Source organism: Theropithecus gelada, chromosome 8, assembly GCF_003255815.1.
Source record: "Theropithecus gelada isolate Dixy chromosome 8, Tgel_1.0, whole genome shotgun sequence".
Lineage (NCBI taxonomy): Eukaryota > Metazoa > Chordata > Mammalia > Primates > Cercopithecidae > Theropithecus > Theropithecus gelada.
Window position 1 is genome coordinate 96991640 of NC_037676.1, and position 15734 is coordinate 97007373.

Here is a 15734-nt window from a genome sequence, read left to right on the forward strand (position 1 = left end):
AGAGTGTTCCTATTTAACCCTTGTTACACACATACATACACACACTCTCTCACTCACTCCCCCACTGTTAACATGCTGCACCATTGAGCAGAAAGTATAGTGTTCTTATAGAACCCTTGTTATTCTCTCCCTCTTCCTCTCCTCCTCTCCACTTGCCTCCTCACTGTCAAAGTGCTATACCAGAGTGGTACATTTGTTACACCTGATGAGCCTACATTGACACGTCATTATTACCCAAAGCTCATAGTACGTTGGGTTTCACTTTTGGTCTTGTACATTCTATGGATTTTGACAAATGTATAATGACATCTATCTACCATTGTTGTATCAGAGTACATTGTAGTAATAGCATAGTACAGAATAGTTTTTTTGTTTAGTTTTGTGTTTTTACCTGCTACCTTAAAGTCTTTTATCCCTAATAGAGTAGTTTTATTGCCTTAAGACTCATCTGTACTTTGGCCAATCATTCCTCCCTCTGCCTCAACCCCTGACAACCACCAATCTTTACTGTCTCTGTAGTCTTGCCTTTTCTGGGAGGTCATATAGTTGGAATCATGTAGTATGTAACCTTTTCAGATTGTCTTTTTAGCCAGTAATATGCATTTAAGATTAGTCCATGTTTTTTCGTGGCTTTATAGTTCCTTTTTAGCACTGAATTTCATTGTTTGGATGTATGGTTTGTTTATCCAAGCATGGTTTGTTTATTCGCCTACAGAAGGACATCTTGGTTGCTTTCAAGTTCTTGCAAATATGAATAGTGCTGTTATAAACATCACATGCAGGTTTTCATGTGGACATAGGTTTTTTTATTCATTTTTATTTCTATTTTTTTTGAGACAGAGTCTTGCTCTGTCGCCCAGGCTGGAGTGCAGTGGCGGCGATCTCGGCTCTTTGCAAGCTCCACCTTCCAGGTTCATGCCATTTTCCTGCCTCAGCCTCCGGAGTAGCTGGGACTACAGGTGCCCACCACCACGCCCGGCTAATTTTTTGTATTTTTAGTAGAGACGGGATTTCACCATGTTAGCCAGGATGGTCTTGATCTCCTGACCTCTTGATCCGCCCTCCTCGGCCTCTCAAAGTGCTGGGATTACAGGCGTGAGCCATTGCGCTCAGCCTAGGATTTTTATTTATTTTGGTAAGTATCAAGGAGTGTGATTGCTGGATCATATGGGAAGAGTGTCATTTTTTATATCTCACTGCAATTTTTGTGTTTAAGGCAGACTTTTTTCCAGGGGGAATGGTGAGGGAAAGCAACCAGGCCTTGCATTTAAAAGAACAATATGTAGAACTTGAATAATATGCAGTATTTCAAGGCATTTATGGAAGATGAAAGAAAATTATAGTGTGGTCACTTTTTTTTTTTTCCTCTAAAGTCTCACTTTCGCTCAGGCTGGAGTGCATTGGTGCTGTAATGCTATCATGGTCATGGCTCACTGTAGCCTCAAACTCCTGTGCCCTAGGCTCAAGTAGTTGGGACTGCAGACGTGCACCACTGTGCCAGGCCAGTGCTGCGTATTTCTAATGGAAGAGGAGACTAAAACCCAATTTGTAGAGTCACAAAGTCTGAGCTGAGTATACACTGCCACACAGCAGCTTTGCTTTCCTGGGAGTTACTAGTGTCTGCCGAGCCAAACTTTAATCTTGAGTATTCCAAAATGAAAGCTTTGTAAGTGAAGTGCTATGTAAATGAAAAAGTAGGACCATTTTGATAAAGAAAGGGCTTAGGAATTTTTTTCTTTTTCTTTTTTTTTTTTTTTTTTTTTGCTATAGAGTCTCACTCTGTCGCCCAGACTGGAGTGATACAATCTTGGCTCACTGCAACTTCTACCTCTCGGATTCAAGCGATTTTCCTGCCTTAGCCTCCCAAGTAGCTGGGACTATAGGAGTCTTCCACCTCGACTGGCTGATATTTGTATTTTTTGTAGACACGGTATTTCACCATATTAGACAGGCTGGTCTTGAACTCTTGACCTCAGGTTATTCACCCACCTCAGCCTCCCAAAGTTCTGGTTTTACAGGCATGAGCCACCCCACCTGACCAGGAATTTCTTGAGTGTAGTTCTGGTTCTTATTTTTGGCACTTCTTTCCCTCTTTTGTCTTTGTATTTGTTCAAAAATACTTTTTTTTTTTTTTTTTTTGAGACTGAGTCTCTGTCTTGCCCAGGCTGGAGTGCAGTGCGCAATCTCCGCACACTGCAACCTTCGCCTTCTGGGTTCAAGCAATTCTCCTGTCTCAGCCTCCCAAGTAGCTGAGATTACAGGTGTGCGCCACCATGCCCAGCTAGTTTTTGTATTTTTAGTAGATATGGGGTTTCACCATGTTGGCCAGGCTGGTCTGGAACTCTTGACCTCAGGTGATCTGCCCTCCTCGGCTTCCCAAAATGCTGGGATTACAGGCGTGAGCCACTGTGCCTGGTCCTAAAACACATTTCTGATGTTGATATTAGGCCTTTGAGTTATTCCAGTTGCATTGTTGCCTGCTTTTGAATCATGTGATGCTAGCTGAGAGACCTCATCTGGCAGGTAAACTGTGGATTACATGTTGTAAGCTTTTTACTTAATCAAATGTGGGTGTTGAGGGTGTGATAATAGGGGTTGGGGCTTTTTTTTTTTTTTTTAAATAGATCCTTTAGGGAAATTAATACTAGTTGTCTCCTGCTGAAAGGACATTTGTGTAAATGGCTTCTTTCATTTTTTTTTAACTCATTTTTTCCCCCACTAATGTTGGATGGAATTACTTCCTCCTGATTTCTTAACCTGCTTTTTGTTAGCTGTTTGTCAGGAACTTACTTATTCTCACTAATCAAGACTTCTAATATTGTGTTTACATCCCTTTGCCAAGCATTTATTAAGATCTTATTTTTCTGAAAGTATGGTAAGGAGGACAGGTGAAAATAACTATCAATTGACTGCTTACTACATATGCCATGAACGGCTCAGTGGGGAGCTTTCATCCCCATTTTATCACTACGGAAACTGAGGCTTAGAGGCTTTAAGTTAGATGCTCTAGCATCCAACAATATACAAGGTGAAATAGTTTAGAATGCATACAATCATTTGAGGCACGCTGGCTACCTCAAATAGGTTATCTCCCTTTTAAGTTAATATCCTGTGTTTGCTCAGCACATATCAAACCGTAAAGCAGTAGAGTTAATTTTGTAAAATATGTATTCCATGATAGGGTATTGCATTCGTATGTGCTGTTTGACATGATTACGATTGCCATTTCACTAGGGCAAATTTTCATTATCAGGAAAAATCACTAAACTGCTCATGCCTGCCCATTCAAAGGTTAGTAGGGTGTGTATGTTTCATCACTTCTTGGGGGGTGTAAAGGATTTGGGTGTGTGTGTGTGCACATATGTGTGCTCTATTATCAGTGTGTGACATTAGCCTGTTTTTCCTATAGGTTACAATTGGGGATAATAGGATAGTGAACATGAACACTGGGGGTAATTTATTTGACCCCTCAGCCTCAGTTTCCCCATCTTAAAATGGGTAAGACTATTGTATAAGGATTAATGAGATAGTGTGTGCTGCCACTTAGCTGGTGGTTAGCCTGCCCCACACTCTGCAATGTTGACTGATGCTGTGGACCCTACCAGGTTGTCGGGTGTCTCAGAACAGGAAAAACAGCTGGTAAGGGACTTTGGAAATGACTTCCTTATTGTTTTAAAACTTATATAAACTATTTTACACATAGAATTTTTTTTTAACCTTATGTGAGACTAGATGTAGACCTTTCAAAGTGTCAGCTACATGTTAGTACAGGTAAACTTGAAAGTCAGGAGTTTATTCTAACAGTGAAATGAGCTGGGGCTTTATAATTTTACAAACCTTCACTGCCCTGCTGTAAAGGTGAAGGCTAACACTGAATCCTCCTTGGTACTTTTCTGTATATGGAAGGGATTTTAATATATATAATATATCATCAAGTATACAGATAAGCTGGGCCAGTAGTTGACCTTGTTAGCTGGAGGGGGAAGGAATTATCTCTGGCATCACATTGGCGTGACATGAGCCAAATCAGCAAGGACACTGGTTTGTCATCTGCAGTGAGTGAAGTGACTAGAAATACTGCATATTCCTTGCCAGCCCTCAGACTGATGTTAATTAAGTGTGGTTTGTTTTAATTAGAAAATATTTTGGCCTGGCACAGTGGGTAATGCCTGTAATCCCAGCACTTTGGGAGGCCGAAGCAGGTGGATAACCTGAGGTCAGGAGTTTGAGACCAGCCTGGCCAACATGGTGGAACCCCGTCTCTACTAAAAATACAAAAATTATCTGGGTGTGGTGGCGGGTACCTGTAATCTCAGCTACTCAGGAGGCTGAGGCATGAGAATTGCTTGAACCTCGGCGGCAGAGGTTGCAGTGAGCCAAGATCGTGCCACTGTACTCCAGCCTGGGCGACTCCTGTACTCCAGCAAGACTCCATCTCAAAAAAATAAAATATTTTACTTTTAAAATGGGAGTTTGGAAATTTCAAATTAATCCTTTTGTTTTAGAAAGCTTCGGAAGACTTATCAAGGAGTCTCTCCTTTTCCTAATTTGTTTATCCCATATAAGTGTCTTTTTCCAAAGTAAAGTTTTTAATATCCTTTGTTGAATAAGACCCTACCTCCATCTTATTTCTTCTAGGGTATAATTGACTTACTAGGTTTGTTGGAAATCCTTCTGCATGACTCTTCAGTACAATAACATCTCCAAGAAGTAATATTTGTTAGGTAGGGATCTTATTTTTTATCCTCTAAGAGTAAGAGGCTGGGTGCAGTGGCTCATGCCTGTAATCTCACCACTCTGTGACGCTAAGGCAAGGGGACTGGAGCCCAGGAGTTCAAGACCAGCCTAAGCAACACAGGGAGATCCTATCTCTACAAAAATAAATCTAAAAATTAGCTAGGTGTGGAAGCACACTCCTGTGGTTCCAGCTACTTGGGAGGCTGAAGTGGGAGGATCACTTGAGTCCAAGATGTCAAAGCTATATAGTGAGCCTTAATCACACCACTGCATTCAAGTGTGAAGATCCTGCCTCACCAAAAAAAAAAAAGCTGGGAAGTAAGGTTTAAAACTAAGGTTGTATTAACCTGAGACAGCTGGTTGGGATATGACAAAAGTAGGATTTTAAGTATGTGTGTATCTGTGTCTGAGTGGTTTTTTTGTTTTTTGTTTTTTTTTTGTTCTGATACGGAGTCTCACCCTGTCACCCAGGCTAGGGTACAGTGTGCGATCTCAGCTCATTGCAACCTCCACCTCCCGGGTTTGAAGGATTCTCATACCTCAGCCTCCCAAGTAACTGCTGGGATTACAGATGTGCATCACCATGCCTGGCTAATTTTTTAACTTTACCTTTAGTAGAGATGGGGTTTCACCATGTTGGCCAGGCTGGTCTCAAACTCCTGGTGTCAAGTGATCCACCCACCTTGGCCTCCCAAAGTATTGGGATTACAGGGGTGAGCCACCACACCTGGCTTCTGTCTTTTTTTTTTTTTTTTTTAACGTTTTTCACTCCTCTCAGCTCATACCTAGGTTTTAGATTTTTTCCCCCAGCATTTTATTGCTGTTGTTAAATAGTTTTGGTTGTTTTGACTTCTGGTTATATTTTCTTATGGTGACATTTTTTGTTTCCTTCAAAGCTCACTTTAAAATATATCAGATTATATGTAGAACTTAAATTTAAAATTTTGCAACCAAACTGGGCACAGTGTCTCAGGCCTGTAATCCCAGCATTTTGGGAGGCTGAGGTGGGCAGATCACTTGAGCCCAGGAGTTTTGAGACCAGCCTGGCCATCGTGGTGAAACCCTGTCTCTACAAAAAATACAATTAGCCAGGCATGGCGGCATTCGTCTGTAATCCCAGCTACTTGGGATGTCAAGGCTGGACAATCATTTGAACCCGGGAAGTGGATGTTGCAGTAAGCTGAGATCACGCCACTACACTCTAGCTTGGGCAACACAGTGAGACCGTGTCTCGAAAAAATAAATAAATGAAGCAAACAGCTAGGTTTGGTGGCACACGCTTGTAATCCCAGCTACTCCGGAGGCTGAAGTGCGAGGGTCACTTGAACCCCAGGAGTTCTGGGCTGTAGTGCGGTATGCCCATCCAGCATCCGCAGTAAGTTCATCATCAATATGGCGACCTCCGGGAGTGGAGTGGAGGGCTGCCTAAGGTGGAGTGAACTGTCCCAGAAACAGAGCAGGTTAAAACTCATGTGCTGATCAGTAGTGGGATCGCACCTATGAATAGCCACCTCACTCCAGCCTAGGCAACATAACAGGACCCTAGTCTCAAAAAAAATAAAAAGGACAACTCTTTTTTTTTTTTTTTGAGACGGAGTCTCGCTGTCGCCCAGGCTGGAGTGCAGTGGTGCGATCTCAGCTCACTGCAAGCTCCACCTCCTGAGTTCACGCCATTCTCCTGCCTCAGCCTCCTGAGTGGTTGGGACTACAGGCCCCCGCCACCACACCGGCTAATTTTTTGTATTTTTTTTAGTAGAGACGAGGGTTTCACCGTGTTAGCCAGGATGGTCTCGATCTCCTGACCTCGTGATCCTCCCCCACTCCCCGCCTCGGCCTCCCAAAGTGCTGGGATTACAGGCGTGAGCCACCGCGCCCGGCCCATAAAGGCAACTCTTTTAAGAGTAACATCTCTATCACATGATTTTAGAAAATTCAGTTTTTAGATGGAAGACTAATCAACTTTTCTCTTTTTTTCTTGCTATGTTTTATCAGCTACTCCTTTGTTCGTTAGCACAGGTATTATAAGCCTGTCAACATGAAATTGTGTTACTGTACAATAAATGAAAGTAAACCATAGAAGTGGACTTAACACCTTGTGAGGGTTCTGTGGCAAGGAAAACAGCTTTCAGATGAAACTTCGAATTGGAGTAATTATAAAACAGTTTAAACTTGTCTGAGTTAATGTATCACCTTATTAAAAACTTAGTTTAAAAAGATATTGTTTACAAGTAAAAATTGGATGTTCTGAAACCAGATGTGACCAATTTTAGGTAGTTGGGAAGGATAACTTTTTTAAGTAGATAAGCTAATATTGATAAACTTCATAAAATTTCTCTCTGAATTATATCCTCAGCTAACACAAGTGTGAATTAAATCCTCAAGCCTGTTTCATCAGTGGTGGTCATAAGGAAAGTGTCCCTCCTGTTAATATATAGACCAAGTCTCTAGATTCCTCTAACATGCATATACAGTTTTACTTTCTCAATTGCAGCCTGAAATGATGAGTTTTGTTCCCACCACCTCTGCCTGTACCCTTCCTCATTTCCTTGAGGCATTTCTCATTTGTAAAGCTGGCTAAGCCTGTTTGTGCTGTTGTGGCTGCCTTGAGGGCAGAATGAGTAAGTTGCATGAGGAGCTATAAATCAGGAGGCACAGACTCATCTTTCCTTCCCTCAAGATCAGACGTGTAGCAAGTAATTCAATATATACTTATAAATTGATAGGGGAAAGAATTACTACTAAAACTTTTTTTCTCATTCCTCTCTGTCACTCGTTTTCAGTGATGCTAAGGATCATAGATTGAAGAAACTGGCCTACTGAGGCTGTGTGTGTGTGTGTGTGTGTAAGGAGATGGCTTGGACATTCAGGAGGTTGGGTGACTTACAAGTTGTTACACAGCTTAGCGCCGCTGATCCTGGTTGTGACGGCTCAAAGGGAGACGTGCTGGGACGTGTCGTGTGGCACCAAGGTAGCCAAATGTCAAGAACATATTCTTAGTTAAAAAGTAGAATTCATTACAATGATTCTTCAGCTACAAGTCTATTTTTAACCAGGCAGGAATGCTTTCCATTTTTACTTTTGATCTCTGTCTGCTTTAGTTGACTTTTATCTACGAATTTATAAAACTTCTCACACACTATTGTTCAATAGTCAAATCACAGCTGTCGTGTAATCCCACCTCCATTACCCAGCAGCCAGGTGACTGGGTGAACTACTGAACATCACTCAATCCCAGTGGTTTGTTTGAGATGGAGTCTTGCTCTGTCACCCAGGCTGGAGTGCAGTGGCCATGATCTCGGTTCACCGCAACCTCTGCCTCCCGGGTTCAAGCGATTCTTGTGCCTCAGCCTCCTGAGTAGCTGGGATTACAGGCATGCGCCACCACATCCAGCTGATTTTTGTATTTTTAGTGGAGACAGAGGTTCACTATGTTGGCCAGGCTGATCTCAAACTCCTGACCTCCAAGTGATCCACCCACCTCAGCCTCATAAAGTGCTGGGATTACAGGCATAAGCCACCATGCCCAGCCTTAGTGTCTACAACTGTTTGGTTTTGCTATAATCTATCTGTCAGAGTTATTATGAGAATTGGAAGAAATAGGGAGTGTTTGGCACAAAATGGTGTCCAATAAATGCCACCGTTTAAGTCAGTAGATCCTTGGAAGCTATAGAGATGGTGATAGATGGAAAGAGATCAGAGGAAGATGGGGGCCTACACCCAGGAAATGTTAAGACGGTCAAGAAGATAGCATAACATTATAGGAATAGTATCTAATGAACTCTAAAATTGACGATTGTGGCCAAGAACAGTTTTGGTGGGTCATTTGTGGCCTAGTTTGGTTCAGGGATTAAGATAAGAGTGCTTTCCTTATAGGGTGGTACCTGAGCAATGCTGAGAAGGCTAGGTAATCCTGCCATTAGTAGATGAGAGGAAAGCTTAATTTGAATGGAATATACTTTTATATTCCTTTCAAATCTAAATTTTCCCCATATTCTGTTTTGAGACTGATTGACAAACATTCCTGTGGCATCCTTTTTATCTGGCCATCTTTTTGCAATCTCCATTCTTCTATAATAGGTCAGAGGTCAATAACCTTTTGCTGTAAAGGGCTAGAAAGTCAATGTTAGGTTTTGCGGGGCACATTAGGGTCTGCTCACACAGGTGCACCTTGTTTTAGTGTGCTTTATTGTGCTTCACAGTTGTTGTATTTTGTCTTTTTTTTTATTTTTGAGAAAGGATCTTGCTCTGTCACACGGGCTGGAGTGCAGTGGTGTACTTCTTGACCTCCTGGGCTCAAGCGATCCTCCCACCTCAGCCTCCCGAGTAGCTGCAATGACAGGCCAATTTGTTATTTTGTAGAGATGAGGACTTGCTATCTCAGGCTGGTCTTGAACTCCTGGGTTCAAGTGATCCTCCCACCTCAGCCTCCCAAAGTGCTGGGATCACAGGCATGAGCCACCGTGTCTGCCCAGTTTTGTTTTGTTTAAAAAAAAAAGAAAATGGAAGGTTTGTAGCAACTCTGCGTTCAGCAAGTCTACTGACAACATTTTTCCAACAACATTTGCTCACTTGTCTCTCTCACCTTTCAAACATTGTCATTATTCTGTTGTGGCGATCTGTAATCACTGGTCTTTGTTACTGGTGTAATTGTTTTGGGGCCAGCAAAGCAGGGCCATATTAGGTGGCAAACTTAATTGGTCAATGTTGTGTGTGTTCGGCTGCTCCAACTGGTGGTTACCCCATCTCTCTCCCTCTCCTTGGGACTCCCTATTCCCTGAAACACAATATTGAAATTAAGCCAATTAACCCTACAGTAGCATCTAAGCATTCAAGTGAAAGTAAGAGTTGCATATCTCTCACTTTAAATCAAAAGCTAGACATGATGAAGCTTAGTCAGGAAGACACGTCAAAAGCTAAAGTAGGCCAAAAGCCAGGCCTTTTGTACCAGATGATTTGCCAAGTTGCATAAAGGAAAATTTCTTGAATACTCCAGTGAATATATGAATGATAAGAAAGCAAAACATTATAGGGTGTTAATCTGAGCAAAGATGAGAAGGCTAGGTCCCACTTGTCATTTATAGAAGATAGGAAAGCGTAATTTGAATGGAATACACTTATTGCTATGATATGGAGAAAGTGTGAGTGGTCTGGATGGATCAAACTAGCTACAACATTCCCTTAAGCCAAAGTGCAATCTAAAGTAAGGCCCTAAGTCTCTTCAATTCTATGAAGGCTGAGAAAACTGAGGAAGCTGCAGAAGAAAAGCTAGCAGAGATTGGTTTATGAGATTGAAGGAAATAAGTCATCTCTACGACATAATTCAAAGTGAAGCAGAAAGTGCTTATGGAGAAGTTGCAGTGAGTTATCCAGAAGATTTAGCTAACTGATCAAGGTAGCTACACTAAACAGCAGATTTTCAATGTACTAGAAACAACCTTCTGTTAGAAGATGACGCCATCCTGGACTAACATAGCTAGAGAGGATAAATCAATGCCTTGCTTCAAAAGTTGATTCTCTTGTTACAGGCTAATGTAGCTGGTGACTTTAAGTTGAAGCTAACGCTCATTAACCATTCTAAAAATCCTAGAGTTCTGAAGAATTATGCTAAATTGACCAGGTGTGGCAACTCATGTCTGTAATCCCAGCACTTTGGGAGGCCGAGGTAGGTAGATCATTTGAAGCCAGGAGTTCAAGACCAGGCTGGCCAACATGGTGAAACCCCATCTCTACTGAATAATACAAAAATGAGGCCGGGTGCAGTGGCTTATGCCTGTAATCCCATCACTTTGGGATGCTGAGGCGGGTGGATCAGCTGAGGTCAGGAGTTCGAGACCATCCTGGCCAACATGGTGAAACCCCATCTCTAAAAATACAAAAATTATCTGGGTATGGTGGCGCGTTCCTGTAATTCTACCTGCTTGGGAGGCTGAGGTAGAGGTTGCAGTGAGCTGAGGTCGTGCCACTGCACTCCAGCCTGGGCGACAGAGCAAGACTGTCAAAAAAAGCAAAACAAAACAAACAAAACCAAGAATTACACTAAGTCAACTCTGCCTGTGCCCTCAAACAGCATCACAGGCTACCAAGGAATCTTTGATGAAAGGAAGAGGCAATGGATGTGGCAAACTTCATCGTTGTCTTATTTTCAGAAATTGCCACAGCCACCCCAACGTTTAGCAACCATCACCCTGATCCATCAGCAGCCATCAACATCTAGGTAAGATCCTCCACCAGCAAAAAGATTGACTCACTGAGGGCTCAGATGATTAACATGTTTAGCAACAAAGTTGTTAAGTTGTTTTTTATTTTTGGAGACACAGTCTACCTCTTGCCCAGGCGGGAGTACAGTGGGGTGTTCTCAGCTCACGACAACCGCCACCTCCTAGGTTTAAGCGACTCTCTTGCCTCAGCCTCGTGAGTAGCTGGGATTACAGGCATGTGCCACCACGCCTGGCTAATTTTTGTATTTTTAGTAGAGACGGGCTTGGTCGTCTCTTGGTCGTCATATTGGCCAGGCTTGGTCTCGAACTCCTGGTCTCAAGTAATCCTCCCGCCTCAGCATCCCAAAGTGCTGGGATTACAGGTGTGAGCCACTGTGTCCGTCTGCAACAAGGTATTTTTGAATTAAGGCATGTATGTTTTTTAAAAGACATATTGCTATTGAATACTTAGTATAGTCAAAACATAACTTTTATATGTAGTGGGAAACCCACAGAATTGTGTGACTTGCTTTATTGTGATATTCACTTTAATATAGTGCTCTAGAACCAAGCCTACCATATTTTCAAAGTATTCCTCTATTTGATGGAAACACATCCGTATTTTAGAGAGATTCACAAAACTTCATGTGAATTCCTGGTTTCACCCTCAAACCAAGTTTGGCCTATGTGTTTTGAAGAGTATACTTTTGGTAAAGAAGCACATTGGCCTGTGTTGACTCTGAGTGCTTGAATTGTTTCCAAAATTTGCTGTCTAGAACTAGCATCTGCTGTCATCAAAGGCGGACTATCCTACAGGGCTCCAAAAGTGTTCTATAATGGAATTTCTAAGCAAAAGTGGCAGTGTGGAAGTAATGTCACATCAGTAATCTGCGGTGTCCATCTCAAACATTAGGCCAAAAAAAGTCATTTAATACCTTGTAATGATAATGTCACCATATCTTGAAATCAGCATGGTCATTGCCTTGTGTGTGCTTTACAGCTTCAGAGAATTAAATATTCTAATTAACTTTGTTGCATACTTTGATTTGAAACGAAATGAAAATGCTCAGTATTCATTTGCTACAACTGGATAGATAAAAGTCATATTCCTGGTAATATCTCAGGACTGGATTGATTTGGCCCTTTTACCCAAAAGGGCAGTTGGAGGCTAAGTTGAATGACTGACTGATGGGAGGCAGCCATTCTGAGATTTCTAAAGGAAGCTCGGCTAGATCCATCTTCCCTCTCTTGGCTTGGTATAGGTTTAATTTTGATTTAGAAGTAACCTGATTTTACCTTTCCAAAGTGTTTCCTTAACTTAATCTCACAGATTTAAATTTTGAGAAGAATAGTTCAGTCTCTCGATATGGAGCCTCTCAAGTTGAAGATATGGGGAATATAATTTTAGCAATGATTTCAGAGCCTTATAGTAAGTATTGCTTTTATAGTAGTGCAGTCCCAGAATTTGTACTATTTTTCTCTTACCTATACTCAAATTTCCTCCTGCAACTTTGTCTCCCTAATCACTAAATGATGACTTGCATGTTCTCATTTTTAGATCACAGGTTTTCAGATCCAGAGAGAGTGAATTACAAGTTTGAAAGTGGGACTTGGTAAGTGCCCGAGTACTATTTATTTGAGCTTTTTAACTTGTTTTTGTTTGTTTTGTTTTGTTTTGGGACAGAGTCTTGCTCTGTTGCCCAGGCTGGAGTGCAGTGGCATGATTTCGGCTCCCTACAAGCTCCACTCCCCAGGTTCACGCCATTCTCCTGCCTCAGCTTCCGAGTAGCTGGGACTACAGGCACCAGCCACCACGCCTGGCTAATTTTTTGTATTTTTAGTAGAGACGGGGTTTCACCGTGTTAGCCAGAATGGTCTCGATCTCCTGACCTCGTATCTGCCTGCCTGCCTCGTCCTCCTAAAGTGCTGGGATTACTGGCGTGAGCCACCGCACCTGGCCTTTAACTTGTTTTTGTTCATATTGTGCCACTTAATTCTTATCATATTTTAGAAACTTTACTAATCCTTTTAGCTATCCTTTCTCACTGTTAGGTCATCTGTAAAAGAAGGTTGTATTACTTAGAGCTTGGATATTGGGAATAAAATGTAATGACTTAGTGGCATCTTTAGTCACCCTGACCTTAAGTATATTATATGCTCGTATCTGTGATTGTTATTTTGGTCTCCCCAAACTATCCAATCTTTCACTTAGAAAATTTCCAAAGGAGAACTTGTAGGCTTTAATAGAGTTCACAATTTTTACTGAGATAAAATTTTACGTACATTCTCTAAGTACTTTATTTATTTATTTTCGAGACACTGTTGCTCTGTTGCCCAGGCTGGAATATCGTGCTGTGATCTCTGCTCACTGCAACCTCCGCCTCCCGGGTTCAAGCGATTCTCGTGCTTCAGCCTCCCCAGTAGCTGGGATTACAGATGTGTGCCATCACACCTGGCTAAGTTTTGTATTTTTAGTAGAGAATGGGGTTTTGCCATGTTGACCAGGCTGGTCTCAAACTCCTGGCCTCATGTGATCCACCCACCTTGACCTCCCAAAGTGCTGGGATTACAGGTGTGAGCCACTGTGCCTGGCTATATAGGTTTCTACTTTAAAGCCAAGGAAATAGCTGGGGAGAAGTATGAAGTGGTTATCTGTTAGTGATCGCAGGTAGACCTGTTTGTAAATCACTCTAATGAATTGAGTGTTTGCTTGCTCTCTGAAGTGAATAGAAACTTCTGACAGCTTTGCCCATAGAGACTTTGAGGCCGATTTAGTTATGAAGGAAGTGACTTATTAAGAAAATGTCCTGAGAGAACTGAAAATATGAACTTAGGAGGGATAAGACATCAAAAGGTGTCAAAAAATATAATAAGTGATTTGCAAGTGAGTCATTAAGGTGTAGGAACTCACAGGCATTTCTATGGATATTCTCTGGGATGGCTCCCTGGTTTGATGTGGGGGATATTTTAATGGCAGACTTCTTACCATGCACACATATTCCTCTTGCGGGTTACTTGTCAGCTTTATTCTGATCCTAAATTCGGCTGCTAAACTGGATTTAAACCCCACATGTATACTGGCTAGATTTGAGAATGAATTCAAACCTATATTTTGGGATTCTAGGAACTTTCAGGACATGAGTGTGCCAAGCAAACATTTCCTCTTTTTTTTTTTTTTGAGATGGAGTCTCACTCTATTGCCCAGGCTGGAGTGCAGTGGCACAATCTCAGCTCACTGCAGCCTCCACCTTCCAGGTTCAAGTGATTCTCCTGCCTCGGCCTCCCAAGTAGCTGGGATTGTAAGCATACACTACCATGCCTGGCTAATCTTCATAATTTTAGTATAGGCGGGATTTTACCATGTTGGCCAGGCTGGTCGCGAACTCCTGACCTCGGGTGATCCACCTACCTCAGCCTGCCAAAGTGGTGGGATTACAGGCATGAGCCACCATGCCTGGCCTTCCTCAGCTTTGATAGATAGATGATTTGCTGGGTGAGCTAGCTGTGTTGGGCCTACACAGACGGCCATCTTTCTATAATGAACCACCTAAACAGTACTTTGAGCTGTACCCATGTAATTTTTGAGGTTATAAGGAAAATCGAGTAGTATTGGTAGTCTGAACACCAAATAATACATCCTGTGTAACTAGGCAGTTGTCTTGCAGGGGGTAATAGTTGTCTGACTTGCTGGCATTTATCATGCAACCTGAAGTTTTGCTTCATCCACAGCAGCAAGATGGAACTTATTGATGATAACACCGTAGTCAGGGCACGAGGTTTACCATGGCAGTCTTCAGATCAAGATATTGCAAGATTCTTCAAAGGACTCAATATTGCCAAGTTGGTTTTCTTCAATATCTATTTTACTTAATCCCAAAGGGGTAATGGATTTTCTATCTTTTTTTTTCTCACTGTATTTTTTTTTCTACTTGCCATCTGTTTTATTATTCTCAAAGGGGAGGTGCAGCACTTTGTCTGAATGCTCAGGGTCGAAGGAATGGAGAAGCTCTGGTTAGGTTTGTAAGTGAGGAGCACCGAGACCTAGCACTACAGAGGCACAAACATCACATGGGGACCCGGTATATTGAGGTATGTCCTCAAAACCTGAACCCCTGGACATCACGAATGAGAATTAACATAGGCTCAGAAACACTAACTTCTCTGTCTTTTCTCAGGTTTACAAAGCAACAGGTGAAGATTTTCTTAAAATTGCCGGTGGTAAGTGCCTTTTATATAATGTGGCTTTAGTTAATAAGAATATAAAAATTTTGCATATTTAATTTAGCAAGAGTGGATAAATAGGGTCATGAATGGTTTTTATTTTCTACTGTAACATGGGAATAGATTTTCTTCCCCAGAAGTAGACGCTTCCAGTAATAACAGTGAGCTTAACGTATAACACTTGTCTTAAGGCTTGAGCCAGCCTACTATAGTTAAATAGCCGTTAAAAATAGTACTATACGAAGGTGAAAAGGTGATATGAAGTTGTATGCATATGGAAAGGCTAGGTTGTTTTGTTTTGTTTTTTTTGGAAACAGAGTTTTGCTCTATCACCCAGACTGGAGTGCAGCGGCACAATCTCAGCTCATTGCAACCTCCACCTCCCAGGCTCAAGCAGTTCTTGTGCCTCTGCCTCCAAATGTCTGGGCTTATAGGTGTGTGCCACCACGCCTGGCTAATTTTTTGTAATTTTAATAGAGACGGGGTTTCACCATGTTGGCCAAGCTGGTCTGGAACCCCTGGCTTCAAATTGTTCCTCCTGCCTCAGCCTCCCAAAGTGCTGGGATTACAGGCCTGAGC

The 15734-nt window shown here is 42.0% G+C and overlaps 1 protein-coding gene across 5 annotated transcripts in view; it reads left to right on the forward strand.

The window, feature by feature from the left end:
• ESRP1 (epithelial splicing regulatory protein 1) overlaps nucleotides 1–15734 on the forward strand; it is a 71163-nt gene that overhangs the window by 9124 nt on the left and 46305 nt on the right. For all 5 annotated transcript variants that reach the window (XM_025394894.1, XM_025394892.1, XM_025394895.1 and 2 more), the window contains exons 5-9: nucleotides 12265–12363; nucleotides 12493–12547; nucleotides 14664–14774; nucleotides 14891–15023; nucleotides 15110–15152. In XM_025394894.1, the coding sequence (XP_025250679.1) occupies nucleotides 12265–12363; nucleotides 12493–12547; nucleotides 14664–14774; nucleotides 14891–15023; nucleotides 15110–15152 (441 nt within the window). The remainder of the gene's footprint in view (nucleotides 1–12264; nucleotides 12364–12492; nucleotides 12548–14663; nucleotides 14775–14890; nucleotides 15024–15109; nucleotides 15153–15734) is intronic.